Source organism: Pseudopodoces humilis, chromosome 3 (genome assembly GCF_049639895.1).
Source record: "Pseudopodoces humilis isolate 2021_Gansu_Grassland_sample_001 chromosome 3, ASM4963989v1, whole genome shotgun sequence".
NCBI lineage: Eukaryota > Metazoa > Chordata > Aves > Passeriformes > Paridae > Pseudopodoces > Pseudopodoces humilis.
In genome coordinates this window covers 65187622-65202417 of record NC_142202.1, presented here as the reverse complement: position 1 = coordinate 65202417, position 14796 = coordinate 65187622, and the positions used below count along the sequence as shown (strand labels likewise).

The 14796-nt window shown below is 38.8% G+C and overlaps 1 protein-coding gene across 1 annotated transcript in view; it reads right to left on the bottom strand.

Annotated features, from left to right (window-relative positions):
- CEP85L (centrosomal protein 85L) overlaps positions 1-14796 on the bottom strand; it is a 106997-nt gene that overhangs the window by 59275 nt on the left and 32926 nt on the right. Inside the window, exon 3 of the mRNA XM_014263483.2 lies at positions 4580-5352. Within this exon, the coding sequence (XP_014118958.1) occupies positions 4580-5352 (773 nt within the window). The remainder of the gene's footprint in view (positions 1-4579; positions 5353-14796) is intronic.

Genomic DNA, 14796 nt, shown 5'->3' with positions numbered 1-14796 from the left:
TCCAGTGTTTTCCTCATTAAAAAAAACACTAAACCTGGTACATTAAAGGGAAAAGATGCACTTAAGTAATTTCCACCTATTATCTCTGCAATATTCTGATACAATTTAGCACACCATGAAGAAATTATACAGATGCTCTGTACATGGGAATAGAGAGATTCATACTGTGATACTTATAACACTATCCAAAGTTAATATGTAGATATGCAATCTTCTGAAGCTTTCCTTCTTATTAAATGATCTCCATCAATTTTCAAGGCATGCTTTCATTTTAAATCTTATTTTTGGACTAGCACACAGCATGTACCTACATGCATTCAGATAACAGCATATAAAATAGGATCAGACTTTAAGAAATGCCATTGCTTGAAAACATAGAGCTTTTTAATTTAGATTTTACAGCCTCCAAGTTCAGTAAATGGGAAATGCAGTTGTTTTTTATAAGCAGTTTTTTCTCTTAGTACAGTCCTTATCACACATTTCCTTACTCAAAGATCAGCTGTATATTGAAAATAATTAAACAATTAAGCATATGGTGAAATATAAATTCTGCATGGAAACTGTTTTCATTAAAGCAGTATTTCTTTGCCTCAGATCATAAACTGAAGAACTGTTAAAACCTGTTCCTAGGAAATGTGTAGGAGAATGTTTATTTTCAAAAAGCATACATTAAATAACTCACATTAGCTAAGGAAATGGATTTTCAGATCCAACTCCATGATGTTACACAATAACCAAAGACCAGATTCCCCTTGGAGATTTATTTCTGAAATGTACAAGCATCACACCCACAGCTGAAGGACACACCTTCTCTAAAAGGCATTCTGTTGTTCCACAGCACATTTTCTGCTGTTGCAAACCTGACCACATCCTGAAGGACAATCACAATGTAGGCCTTCTACCCAACACTCTGAGCTTCCCTTACAATGCACAGGAAATTTTACTTTACAACCCATTGTTTACAATTGGAATAGAAAAGCCACATGATAGGCATTATAATCTGGGGAGCAAAATATAAGAAAAACCACCGAGTTCAATCAACTTCAGACTACTAAGAAAGCAGAGAATCTTAACATTGAAAGTAATTAACCTTGGAAGAGCTTTTGAGGGGTGTTACATTGTACTTTCCATTAGTCTTTAGAGTAAACAAATAGAATGCTTGTCTGATTTTACAATAATTAACTCTGTAGCAGTCTGTGAGGACATAAGAACTTATTTGTAGTGTGTATTATTATTAAGTCCAACAGCTGTTCCTGAACTATCAGTCCTCAAAATCAACTCAGAAGTCTATTCTCACTTCATTAGTGACAGTCCGTAGAAGGGGAGGCTACAGAATGCAGCTATCTTAAATATGCACAAAGCTGCTCTAGATTGACAGTTGAAAGCAAAGTTTGTTGTATTCTCTGCTTATGGCAATAGTAGTTTTAAAGCAAAATAATATTAAACTAATTTTTTTCAGTCCTAGAAAAACCACTACATTTCTACCAGGATATATACATATTAAGCAAAAAAGCAAAAGTAATCCTCACTAAAAGGAAAAGAAAAATTAAAAAATTGATATAGAGCTGTGGCTTTTGCCCCTTTTATAAATCATCAGCTTCCTCTTATGGCTTCTACTCTATCTCATAAATGTATATTCCACTTTGTATTGCAGTTCTCTTGGTTTCTCAGAAATAATAAAATATCAGTTCCCAGGTACACATGATCTCTGAAAAAAAGGACACAGCAGAATGATGCTCAGGTTTCTTTAAAAAACAGGTGTCAGGACAGGAAGAGCCATTCTCATTTCTTCACTGCTTCTGGCTTATTTCCTCCTTGCAGGTGTAACTTCTGTCAGAAAGAAAGAGGGCTGGGAGGAACAGCAGGGGATGCCTCTACAAGCCCAAAGGCTCACTGTTCTTGCACATGCTTTAACCTTCTCTGGGTCCTAATTCACAATCACATTTCACTCGAGGACATAAAACAGATCCCATTTCAAGGCCCAGTAATATGACTCCAGATCATGCCAATGGAAGCTTGGAAGCTTGCTAAGGCCATCAGAAATTTCCTCCACAGAGATGTAAAAGTCACAGGTGAAATAAAGGGGAAAAAAAAAAAAAAAAGAAAGAAGAAGAAAAGCCAGTTTTAGGCAAAATCTAAAAATCCTGGGAAGGTTCAGCACTGTTTTTCAATCAAAGTCAAAGATAAATAATGCTTGTGTTCCCCCTGCTGGCTCTATCCTCCAAATACAGCTCAGTAGCAATGCCAGCACGGATGAAAGTTTTTGAGTAACTGTAATAACACATACAGGGCTTCATCTGTTTCAAACACGTAATTTGCCTTCATACTATATTTAAACATGATCAGAGGGAGAAAGCACTTCTGAGATGTGAAGGACAAAAGCTGGGAGTTGGTTTGATCTAAACAAAAATAAATTTCTAAAACCTCATCCTAAACAAAATGTTGTAAAGGCACATATAAGATGATGAAGACACAAGTATCTAAACGAAGTCAATAAGTAAATAAAGCTTACTCTACTGTTGTGAGACCTTGTCTGGAGTACTGCATACACTTCTGGTGTCCCCAACATAAAGAAGAATGTGGAACTGTTGGAGCAAATCCAAAGGAGGCCATGAAGTTGGTAAGAGGACTAGAGCACTTCCCCTATGAAAACAGGCTGAGGAAGGTGTGGCTCTTCAGCCTGGAGAAGATAAGGTTGTAACCATCTCATAGCAACCATCCAGTACCTGAAGGGGGCCTACTGGAGCTCCTTCACAGGAACTCTATGGAGTAATGGGTACAAACTGAAAAAGGGGAAACTTAAGGCTGGGTATTAGGAAGAAATTCTTTATTATGAGCATGGTAAGACACCAAAACAGGTGCTCAGGGAAGCTGTGGATGCCCCAACCCTGACAGTGGCCAAGGCAAGGCTCGATAAAGCTTTGAGCCACCTGATCCAGTGGGAGGCGTCTCTGTCCATGGCAGAGGGGCTTGGGACTACATGATCTTTAAGGTCCCTTCTAGCCCCATCATTCTGTGTATTTAAATCCAAGAAGAGAACCACCAGGCACAGTAACCTGATCACAAATCTCATAGACAGCGCCACTGGTGGCTACAGCCAGCTACACATCTCAGGGGTTTGGGAAGACTTGAATGAATGGATAGACCAAGCTCCCCCATGGTACCCTGCTGTCACCTCCCAAACCCCTTGTGTGCTCCTCAATGTCACCAGCAGGTGCCAACTGCCCAGAATCCAGCTGGCAGTGCCCTGGACACAGCCTCAGCACAGCCAGTCTCTGTCTCTTCAGTTCTGAGAGGACCCCATCAGCCTCTGCTCCCTACCTGGGGAATTTATCAGCATCAGAATCTTTGAAGTGCTTAGAGAGACAGAGGAGGGTTTCTGCAGCAATAAAGGTAAAGGGTGGCAACCTGTAACAATGTCAGGTTTTTAGACAAACTCTTAGAGACTACTATTAGTTTGGCCATATTAATCGGCTTCAATTTTCTTAAATAAAAAAAAAAACAAACAAAAACCAACCCCATAAAAACCCAACACAACAAAAAGTCAAAACACCACCAAAAACCAAAACCAGATCACCATTAAGAGCAAAAACTGGATGTTAATCTCTAAATTTGTCATTCTTTCCATCAATGTACAACAGAAGGAACAAGAAAACTTGAGCACAATTCTATGTAAATTACTCTGTGCACTTCAGGCTGAACAAAATAGGAAAGTGAACATATAGCTGGATTATCTCTGCTGAGGTAATATCCTAGTCTAAACCTAAAATGCCTTTCAGAGAAATTTATATATTGTAAACTGGGATTTTTTTTTTTTTTTGTCAAGCCAAGCCAAACTTACTAAACAAGTAAGCATGAACATGTAGATTTTAAATACTGCCTTCCTTAACAAACTTTACTTCCCCATTAAGGGAAGAGCTGGAAACAAAGACTGTTAATTTCATGTTAGAAAGCGTTACCTATCTCTTAAAACTATGTGTTTGATAGTCTCAAGATGAAAATATTTCAAGTGTGATGCATCAACCACTCATACTCTTTAAATAAACCAGATTTGTTGACTACTGTTAGTCGATTTTTATTAGTTAAAAAACAAGCAGCAATATCAAACTGAATTCCATTTTTAAGTGCTAGGCTTAAGAAGACTGAATATTCATTCACCCTTGCACTATACAAAACTCATTCTTATTTTGCTGAATGCATAAATGGAGCCTCTTTGTAAGCCCATTCAAGTCAAAATACCTTCATATTTCCCTCACTATGCAGTTACTAAAAAACTACTAAAAAGGCTACTTGATGAACCTCTTTCTGTGCACAGCTTCAGATAAAGACGTGTTAATCCCATGCAGACAGGCAGAGTGAATCAGAGTAAACTACAGGCAGACAGCAGAAATTGAAGAAAACCCAAGAAACAACTAATGTTGAGAAACAAGCAGCAACAGCCCAAATCAAAGCTTAAAAATACCATCCCTTGGTTAGCAGGACCTGTTTCCTTTCCCATTTCATTAAAAACTGCCTGTTATTCCTCAGGTATAACACAGGATGCCACATGATGGCAGCAAACACCAAGCTTTATCCTTACCTGCAATGGCTGGTCACCTGCTACTCTAAAATCTTCAAGCTGCTGCATGTGCCACGTGGCCACGCCGTAGGGCTCCTCAGCAGACCTGCAGTCCAGGGGATTTGCCCGTAGCTGCTCCTTGAGCCACATCTGAGTCCTCACTGCCGGCTGTATGGGAGCTCCGCTCACAGCCTGCTGTCCCAGGGTCGCGTATCTCTGGCCAAAAGCTTCACAGCTGCCTGCCGTAGGTTTGTTTTTGCTTTCAGGTAAGGCACTGTAGGTCAAGTCTAAGGCATGTCTCCTACTTGGGGAATCTGAAACAAAGTCATCTTTGCTGCACGTTTCAAATTTGTATTTGCAGTCCAGTAGAGAAGAGCATTTTTTCCCCATTTCCTTGTCCTCAATTTTTAGCAACTCCATGCTGTCATGCAAACAACTTGGCCCATTTGTCCTTAATTGAGGTGGCACAGCTTTGTCCATACCAGCCCTGTATTCCACTGAATGACTACTTCCATCTTGGTTGAAATTATTTGGTGAGCTGAGTTTAGACAAGGAGGACCATTTTCTTACAGGTCTTGCATCTTTCATGTCAAGAGAATTGTCCAGGGCTCCCTGATTTCTGCCTCCTCCTGACCGTACAAAGCTTGTACTCCATTTTGAGCCATCAGACTTGAAAGCTTCCCTGTGTTTGGAAAGTGTAGAGCTGCCACTAGACAGCATCACATGGGCAGTGGGAATAGAAACCAGTGATCGGCTGGGCTTAAATGATGATGTACCACTTGAAGTTGAATGATCTGTGAAGAGAAATTAATCATGTAAATAAGTTCAACACAGAGCCCATTAACATTAGTTCAGACAGGACAAAATATCAAATCAAGGTGAAATGCAAAAATAGAAGGAAAGAGGTTTCTTGACAAAATATGGCCTTCTAGATCATTCTAAATCATGAGAATTGAAACTAATTAAAGCGTGAGACTTTCAAGTTTATTTTGTTCAGGTGTCATGATCACAGAAAGAAAAGCCTACTGAACATTGGCAACAGCATCTTCAGATAGAATTCTCAGCTTGTGAGCCAAAGAAACCATTCCCAGCTTTAAGGTGGCAGGATGGATTTCTCCCCCATCCCACGTAATACTAAGGAGCACAAACAGCAGAGGTGTTCAGGAGCCCCAAGACTTGTTCCCATTCCATCATCCCACTTCTCTTTTGAAGGCAAAACAATTCAATAAATGTGGTTTGTAAAGTGGCAGTCCTGTAAACAAGCCAGCTTAATAATGGTCACTTGGACAGAGTTATTCATCCATTCTGGATCTCACAAATTTCCAAGTATGCTTCCTGTGCTGTGTTTGGCTGGGAGAGAGTTAACTTCCTCCACAGTACCTGGTATGGGGCTATGTTTTGGATTTGTTCTGGAGACTATGTTGGTGATTTAGGGCTATTTCAGTGCCTGCTAAGCAGACCTCAGACATAGCCAAGGCCTTTTCTGCTTCTCACCCCACCAGTGAGGAAGCTGGTGGTGCACAAGAAGCTGGGAAAGGACACAGCAGGAAGAGCTGACCCCAGCTGACCAAATGGATATTCTGTATCCTGTGGCACTGTGCTCAGCAATGAAACTAGGGGGAAGGCTGGTTTGGGGAGCTGCTGCTCAGGCAATAGCCAGCTGATGGTGACCAACTGTTTTCATTTGCAGCCTTTCTTGGTTCTTATTTATTACTTCTCTGATAGTATTTTTCTTCTTTTCAATTCTTAAACTGTTTTTAACCCAACCCATGAGTTTTCTGACTTTTACACTTCCAATCCTCTCCCCCATCCTACCAGGGTGGGGGCAGGAAGAGTGAGCAAGTGGCTGTGTATTTACAGACCCAAATACAACACCACAGAGAAACTGTGTCTATCAATTAATAAAATTTTTCCCAAGTCAAAATATCATGAACAGAGAAATCAGAAAAGTGATATTCAGGAGGGAACAGTAGAGCAAAAATGGGAGAAGTAAAGGAGAAGTTCTTGGGAACTGGCTGGGAGCTCTCACACACCCAGCAATATGTCACATGTCACAGGCTGTGGGCTACCAAAAATAAACATTTAATTCCCTCATTAGAGGATCAGCTCCCATCAAGTCAGGTTCATGGCAGATAGACAGAATGAAATTCTCTAATTAAAAGATTCTTTTGGTGTTTTGCCAAAAAGCAAAACAGATAGAGTCTTCTTATTTCTTTTGTCCTAACCTAGAGAGAACCTATTTCTCTGAGATTTGTCAGCTAGTACATGAATTCATACTGGGATCATTTAAAAGTTAAAAAAAAAAATTGCTCTACAACTGGCCAAGCCAGTTTGAAGGCTACACTAGGTTACTGTGATTTGGTAAAAGCCAGAACATATTATTTATTAAGCACAATTTGAAAGCATGTATTTGACTCTATATACCACACCACAGACAGGAAGAGAGCTTCCAATGGTGCAACAGCTCTCAAAAATGGTAGAAGTTCTTTCTCCACATATCCAAATAAAAATATCCCTACCTGCAACTTGAATATTCCTCCCTATTTGGGATCAGACTTCCTCACTTCTTGCATTTGCAGCCCAACACAAATAATATAATCCTACAGTCACACCCTTCATGATAAAAATGCATTTTTTCTGCACCAAAGAATAAACAGTTCCCTATTTATTACATAGTTACTGCCAGGACTCCTAGAAAGGTAGGAAATCTTGCTGAAGCCTTCCTGCTTCAGTGAGTCCCTGTCCCACCATGTACCCTCCTATCTCAGAGCACAGGCTCATGCCACACAGCTTCTTGCCTTTATGCAGCCACATACTTTCACTGTGGTTACAGAACACAGCTCTCTGTAAGACTTGGCAAAACTGTCATCTGGTTGAAGTGGACCAACAGTGTAAGAGCTATTCACAAGATGCTGATGGTGGTCAGGGAACACACACAGGGGCTGTCCTGTGCAGGGCCAGGAGTGGGACTTCGATGATCCTTGTAGGTACCTTCCAACTCAGGATATTCTCTGGTTCTATGACAAAGTTACATGGAAAGTAGAATACCACCAGCTTGTTACCTGATTAATCATGCTGCTAAGTTATGTGGGGGTAACATTTTTGCATGCAAGATGAAAGATCTTCCTTCCTCCCTGCACTTCCTCAAAAATCCTATAATGCAGAGAGAAACATTTCATTGGCTGTTATCTCTTGATATTGCTCAAGAGGTGGGACATGTTAAAGAGGAAGACAGAAGGCCACACAACCCCTTTCAAGCAGAAGGAATCACAGTCTTCCTACCAAACACTTCAGTGCCCACAGATGTTGCAACACTGGAGATGGTGACATTACAACACTACTCATTTCCAAATTGTGATATGCCCACAACCTGTTAACTTTTTGCCTGTGCCAGGTACAGTATCAGCTTCTTTCAGCTCTGTCTCCTGTCTTCTCTCATGGCACATCAGACACCTGCATCAAAAGCCACTACAAATTGGGTACATCTGGCTATGCTGCGTAGCAGGGGCTGCTTCCTTTTGCCCTGCAATGGAAATAAGGATATACAGCCACCTATCTGAGGGTGTCAAAGCAATGACAAGAAAGCAAAGAGAGGTATATGACCTAATGGAGCTGGAGTCTCAAACATACATGTGTATGTATATAATGAGACTAAGTGCAGGTTGGAGTCCTGCTTTTGGAGAACATGCAGCAGAAGAATAGGAAGAGACTCTCAGGGAAAGTAGGGAAGGAAATGCACAGAAGAAATAAATGCATCTCCTCTTGTACAGATAATTCCTTAGCTTGAGGCTGCTGGCTTTGTAACATTCAAGAAAACTGACCTTTTTACAGAGCCTTACCTAGAAGCTGAACCTGATGCAGCACAAAGTCAGTCCAGCAAAGGCGGCAGACCCAGGCCTTTTTATATACAAAGAAAATAAGAGTATACTAGGATTCAAAAAGAACTGACCTATGTTTTAGGCTATGCAGATTTCTAGGAGTAGAAATGCTACATCTGCAAGAGAAAGGTAAAAGAAATCCTGCAGACATGTAAAACTTAAAATAGCAAAAAATATATAATGGTATTTAATATAGCATTTTCTGTCTAAAACACAGACTTAATGTTACACATAATGCTCTTCAAATTAGAATTAAAACCAATAATAATTAGAAATACATTATCTCCTTCATTTATTAGATTACATACTTATTAATATGTGGTAGATTTTTATTTTTCCTTCTTTTAAATTGAATTAAATTAAAAATTAATTAGTTTTGAGTTAAGATTTAAACTTCCTCACTTCCAATTCTAAACTCTTCCAGCAGATTTGAACTTGGAATGCCACTTATACCCAAGTACGGCCGATGGATGTCTCCAATAATTTGTTTCAAAGAGAAACACAGTAATTTTGGCTTCAAGTTGTCCTAATTAGTCTTAGTCATTAACGCTGACTGAAACATATGAGAAAATTCACACTTTTTCTTACAGCATATTGCTCAAGTCTGCCTTGCCTGCAGGCTCAGCTGGAAAGAAAACCAGTCTGCCTTTGGAAACATCTTGCAACACAAAATGCAGGAAATTTGTATATTTCATTGAAAATAGGAGAAAGAATACAGAAAGCATCATGAAACTTAAGAGACATTACTTCTACTGTAGACATAGGAATAAGGTCCACCTGGACAAATCCTGCCAAAGACTACTTTATCCAAGCAGCAGGCTTTTCCCTTCCATACAGGTAGGGGTAAGCAAATGCCAGTTCAGAACTGAAAGTGCTCTCTACTTGGGATTACTTGGGGTTTACTTCCCTGATCTGGTATTTACTTGAAGATTACAAACACTCTCAAACATGGCTTGTGTGTCTCCAGAGTCTTTCAAAGCTTAAAACTGCTCTCTTCAATGAAAGCAGGAAAGAAGAGGATAAAAAAGTAGTTAGATGCTACTGGTTTTCCTTTCAGCAGAAATAAGATTATGTGACAATTTTTTCTTTTCAGTTATCCTAATAACTTTTTTGGGGCCTACCACAAAACTCCCTGGAGCACTTTTCTAATAGGCATGACATTTTGATACCTGATCCAGTACTTCCAAAGCCATATACATAAGAGAATTGAAAGCATGCTATTTTAAAAACACATTACAAGATTTTTACCATATAATAGCAGCAGATGGAATAAAAAAATGGAGAACATTTCACATGGCTTTCTTACCATCTTGTGTTACACTTCTGAAATATTTAATTACTGCTTATCTGGCATAGAAAGTAATGTAACAGAATCATTTTAGCCTTAATAAAAACTAATCACAAAGAGAAAGCACAGCAGGCACTTTCTTCTGAAAGAGGCATAGAAGAAACTCTTCAATACAAAGTTAATGAACACCTCCTACTCATTTGCATTTTCCTTTGCTATGCTTTTTTAATTACTGAAAGAAAAACCTCTGAAGTAATTTCTCAGGCCAGACACATCACCCTCATGCAGCTACTTAAAATCCTTATCTGTCACCCAACAGTCAAAACACATCAGTTATAAAAGGTTCACTGTAACCCTAAACAACTTCTTAAGCTGCAGAATGAAACCAGTGCTATGAGAACTCCCATATGAGATACACCTCTGCATGGGACAAATTCTTCACTATTCCAGATCAGATATTATCGAACAATAGCAAAGTAATCAGCTTATTAGTAGTTATCCAACATTAATCAAAATCAAAGTGCATTTGATACAGGTGTTTATGGGATGCAAGTGTATATAATGCCACTGAAAAGCAATGAACTGTCCTTGTGTGAAGGACTTTGAAATTTGATATTTTATCAAGGGTATAATTAGAATGCCCTGATCATGGAGAAAAATACCAGCATTAAAAACAGCCGGCCTTCTCTTCCTGTCCTCCCTTCCCACTCAAGCCCCCAAAACACTGACATAGTTACCCCAATCCAGGAAAAAACTGAACTATTCTTATTAACTGAGCAGAAGATAAACAGGGGAAGTCAAGCCTCCATTATATAAATTGAACGTCTTGAATCTGGCTGTGGAACAGAAATTAATCTTTTGCAGAACAAAAGCTCTAACATTCATTAAGGACATCAGTTCCTCTGAACTGTTCTATAGCTCTTAACTGCATGGACCTCAGCAACAAGCCACAGACAATTCCAGCATCCAGCATAGGACTGAAGGAGCCATGAGTCTACCATGCAAGCATGTGGGTGCTTCCCATAAATCTCCAAAGCAGCAGTTTTCAACAACAGAAGCGTCTAACTCTCCTGGGAGCTGGTTGAAAGACAAAGACAAGGGGATGATGTGCCACAACAGCAGTATTGATGCTACATGTGTGTTCCTCCCTGACTACCTACTCACAAGCTGGACAGGTCTTAATGCAGCAGAGCTAATCAGATGAGCCAAATGAGACACTTCTAAATGGCCAGGCAGAAGGCCAGTTCTACTAAAAAGTACTAAGCAGACTGACCCATCATCCTCTGGAAGCAAAAGCATGCCTTTCCAGGGTGCAGCAGCACTCACAGGAATGGTTTGGGCTTGGCTGGTTTGTTGGGTTGGTTTTTTTTCTTCATACTGTCTAGAATTCTTCATCATTCTTTTTACAAGACTTTTTCATATTACTTCAAGTGTTCTATGTCAAAATATGAGGTGAATGAAAGAAGAAATCCCTGCAAATAACTCTCTTCCAAAGAATAAAAAAGAACAAGCATCACAGAAAGCTGTAGCAGAAAAGGAAGCACTGCTGACAAAGCCGGGAATCATTCAGACATTTAACAAGTTTTGTATGAGAAAGAGTGGCTAAACATTATTTGTTTATAAAGTTCTGTGTTTAAATTACAAGAAACTAATACAAAAGAGTAACTAACAAAAAACTTACTAGAGGCAAAACATAATATTAACTAAAACTAATTTAAAGTAATATTAAATGCTAAAATACTTACTGCCAGTCAACAGAGATGGTTGTGTGACATCTGTGCCTTCAAAGCAGAAACAGTCATGTGGTGTTTAGAAGCAAGTCCAATTAATGTCAATTGGAAAAAAGAAGGAAGTTCACTGCCTTCCACTATCACCATCACTGTACTGCCAGTACCAATCAGAATTATTTTATATAAGATGTGTATTGCAAACTCCAAGTCAGTTCAACTTTGGCTCACATTAATTGTGTGGGATTTTCTGTAATCTACTGTGTTGCATGCCGAAACAATGGTACAGGAAAGTTGTACCTAAAAACTCACTAGTTTTAAAAGGTGAAGGAATTAAAAAGCTATATAATTCAAAAAGAATTTGAACAGTACAATGCTGAATAATATGAATGTGAACTTAGAAAGTTGCAGTTGAGACGGGATTTTCAAAAACTGAAGCAATTTTGTTGCTTTTAGGACTTTGTTTCGGATGAAATACTGGTAAAGCTACTATTCCTGAGCAATGTTATTGTAGAGAGATGGAAGAAGGAACAAATGGTAGGACAGCCTCAGAGGCCTCCTACAATGTACAGATACCAAAAAACACTACCAGGCAAGTTTAAAGGATTTTTAGTAAGTAGGGCAGAAAGCCATGCTGGAAAGAATAAAAGCTGCACCCATAAGTACCAGGATGGCATCCACACTTATGCAAGGAAAGAAATGCAGAGGTAACACCGAGCCAGCAAATGGCAAACAGCTTCTTAGACATCCTTACAAACAAAGGGAATGCTACGTACGTAAGAACATACTTGAACAAAAACGTGCCTAACATATTAAGATCTAATTTATTTAGACCTGGCCACTTGGTATCCATCTTATCTATCCTCCTCCTCTACAGTTAATGATTTTACTTTTCCCGCATTCGTGACTTCTCATTCTTTTCCACACCCTTCATGCAAACACACCTTCTCCTTTGTTTGACAGAGAGGTGGTAAGGTAGCAACAATCATACTCAGAGTAAGTAATGAGGACAACACTCTCAATTTGCAAATAATACAAAAAAAGGGGGAGTAAGAAACAAGTATGTTCTAAAATTTATTAAAGCTTAACACAGAAACTGAACAAGAGAAAATTATACCTCCTCACTGAGCAAACTAAAAATATTTACTCAAAGAAAATAACTTATATTTCCTTATTTTTGCATTAGTCACATCCTGTTTTCAGCTTACCATGTAAAATGTTGCCCTGCTTCACTTAGCTTTACCTGAAAACACAGTATTTTCCCTAGAACATAGTACTGACAAGGAACATGCCTTACAAGAGCTACTTTGTATTAAGTTGTAGTATTTCTGGTATGAAATACTCTCACAAATCTGCTCTTTGATCAAGTCTCATTAGGGCACAGACAACACTGACCAGCTTTGATTTATTTAAAGAGTGTTGTCCCAAGCTTGAGAGGTCATCCCTGTACCTTAAGATTGAGTTCCCACCACCATGCTTTCTGAGACAGCAAACCTGGCAAAAACCTCATTAGCAAAGTTCTTAAGATTCTAGCAGCAAGAAGACACAACTAAATAACACAGTGGGCCACATCTTCATACGATCTCACCTTAGCACTACAAATCAATCTCTGCATTCCATATCCCATTTCAAGAGCCAAAGTTCTTAATTCCAGCACTTAATTTAGATGACAAGAGGCAATTTGAGCATCTTCTCAAAGAATTGCACAGGTGTGATCAAACCAAAATCAGTACCAAAATGAAGCACATGGAGATCATGCTTTTCTGATCCTACATGAGCAGTTAAAAAGATGCTACACAGGAGACAAGCCCTGTAGAAAGCTTTAGTTTTCTCCTATGTGCCACTGCAGTCAAATTTGAGGTCAAAGTTCTCAGTACTAACTGACATTAAAATACATTTGGAAAAATGACCTGTCATCCAAAACACTTCTTATTAAAAGTTTATGCATGTTCTCCTGACTTAAATAGCTGCTTCGGGTTTAGATTTTTTTTGTGCAAGAAAATACTGGGTAAAACTATCCACATTCTGCTTTAAAATAAACTTCTTTAAACTTGTTTGGCAGTACCAATTTTAAGACTCAATAATAAAATTTTACATGTGTTTCAACCAATGAAGCTTAACAAAAACTCCTAACAACAGCTTTTGTTTTACAAAAATTGACTTCAGGGAGACTGTACCAAGGCAGTGCAACAGTTTTTGACAGACGAAAACAAATACAAACTCCAGAAACAAACAGGAAAAGGCAAGTGCATCTGAGTGGTACAGTAAACCTGAGGTCTTAACACTCATTAGGTATATATATGCAGAGAGTAAAAAGAAAATCCCTAAGCCTCCAATACACCAGATACACCCCAAGTATAGCTGTCCTGCCCAAGGGATCTAGCATAACTGATATTTCAGGACACAGAAAAAAAAAAGTATTTTCTATTAATATTTCTGCGAAGTGCCAATTTACCCAGCAATATCTAGGCTAATAATACTCAGATGGGGAACCCACAACTCCAAGAGACGTATCTTTGAAAAAATTTAGTAACTTCTACTCTTGAGCCAGATCTGGGTCAACTTAGCTCACTCACATGAAACCCAGATTCAGAAGATGATATAACAGGGGACTGTAAAGGAAAGTAGCAGTGTATAGAGGTGAGATGCTGCCACTCCAAAATGAAGTCAGGCATTAGTCCTGTGCAACAAGGGAAGCTCTGATGAACAGGCACACATTTCAAAAAACAGTAGGCTTTACAGGAGAAGATTATTCAGCAGAGAAAAATAAATTACAGTAAAGCCAACTACAGCAAGACTCTATACTTGTTTCCCCTACTCTTCTTAACTATTCCAGATGCCAATGTTAGAGAAAGCTGGAAGTACAGATTCATTAAAAGAACAAGTGACAAATACAATACCATGGGATATTTAACTGAAGCAGAAAGTATTTCACAGATTTTATCTGAGCAAACAGCAGGTAAGCCCAAGAGCAAATTTTTACTCCTTATCAGTCACTGAAAACAAGTTATTTATGATTGCTATTGCAATGGCCATCTACTAAATTAATCAGTAAAGAGAAAGGCTAACTCAACTTATATAAAAATCCCTTTAGATGAAAACAGCATGTTAAGATAGAAATATGTCTTGAAAGAATGAACTTGTTTTACCAGAATACAATAAACCTTTTGATTTATGCACTTTGCCTATTCGACCAAGGATATCACAAACCCACAGCCAAATATAATAGCCATTTCTAGAAATACAACAGAATAAAGGATGCTCTGAGTAACTATTTTCAAAAAATTAAACTTTCCCAGCAGTAAGTGACACACACACAAATAAATAAACCATCCTCAATGTGTC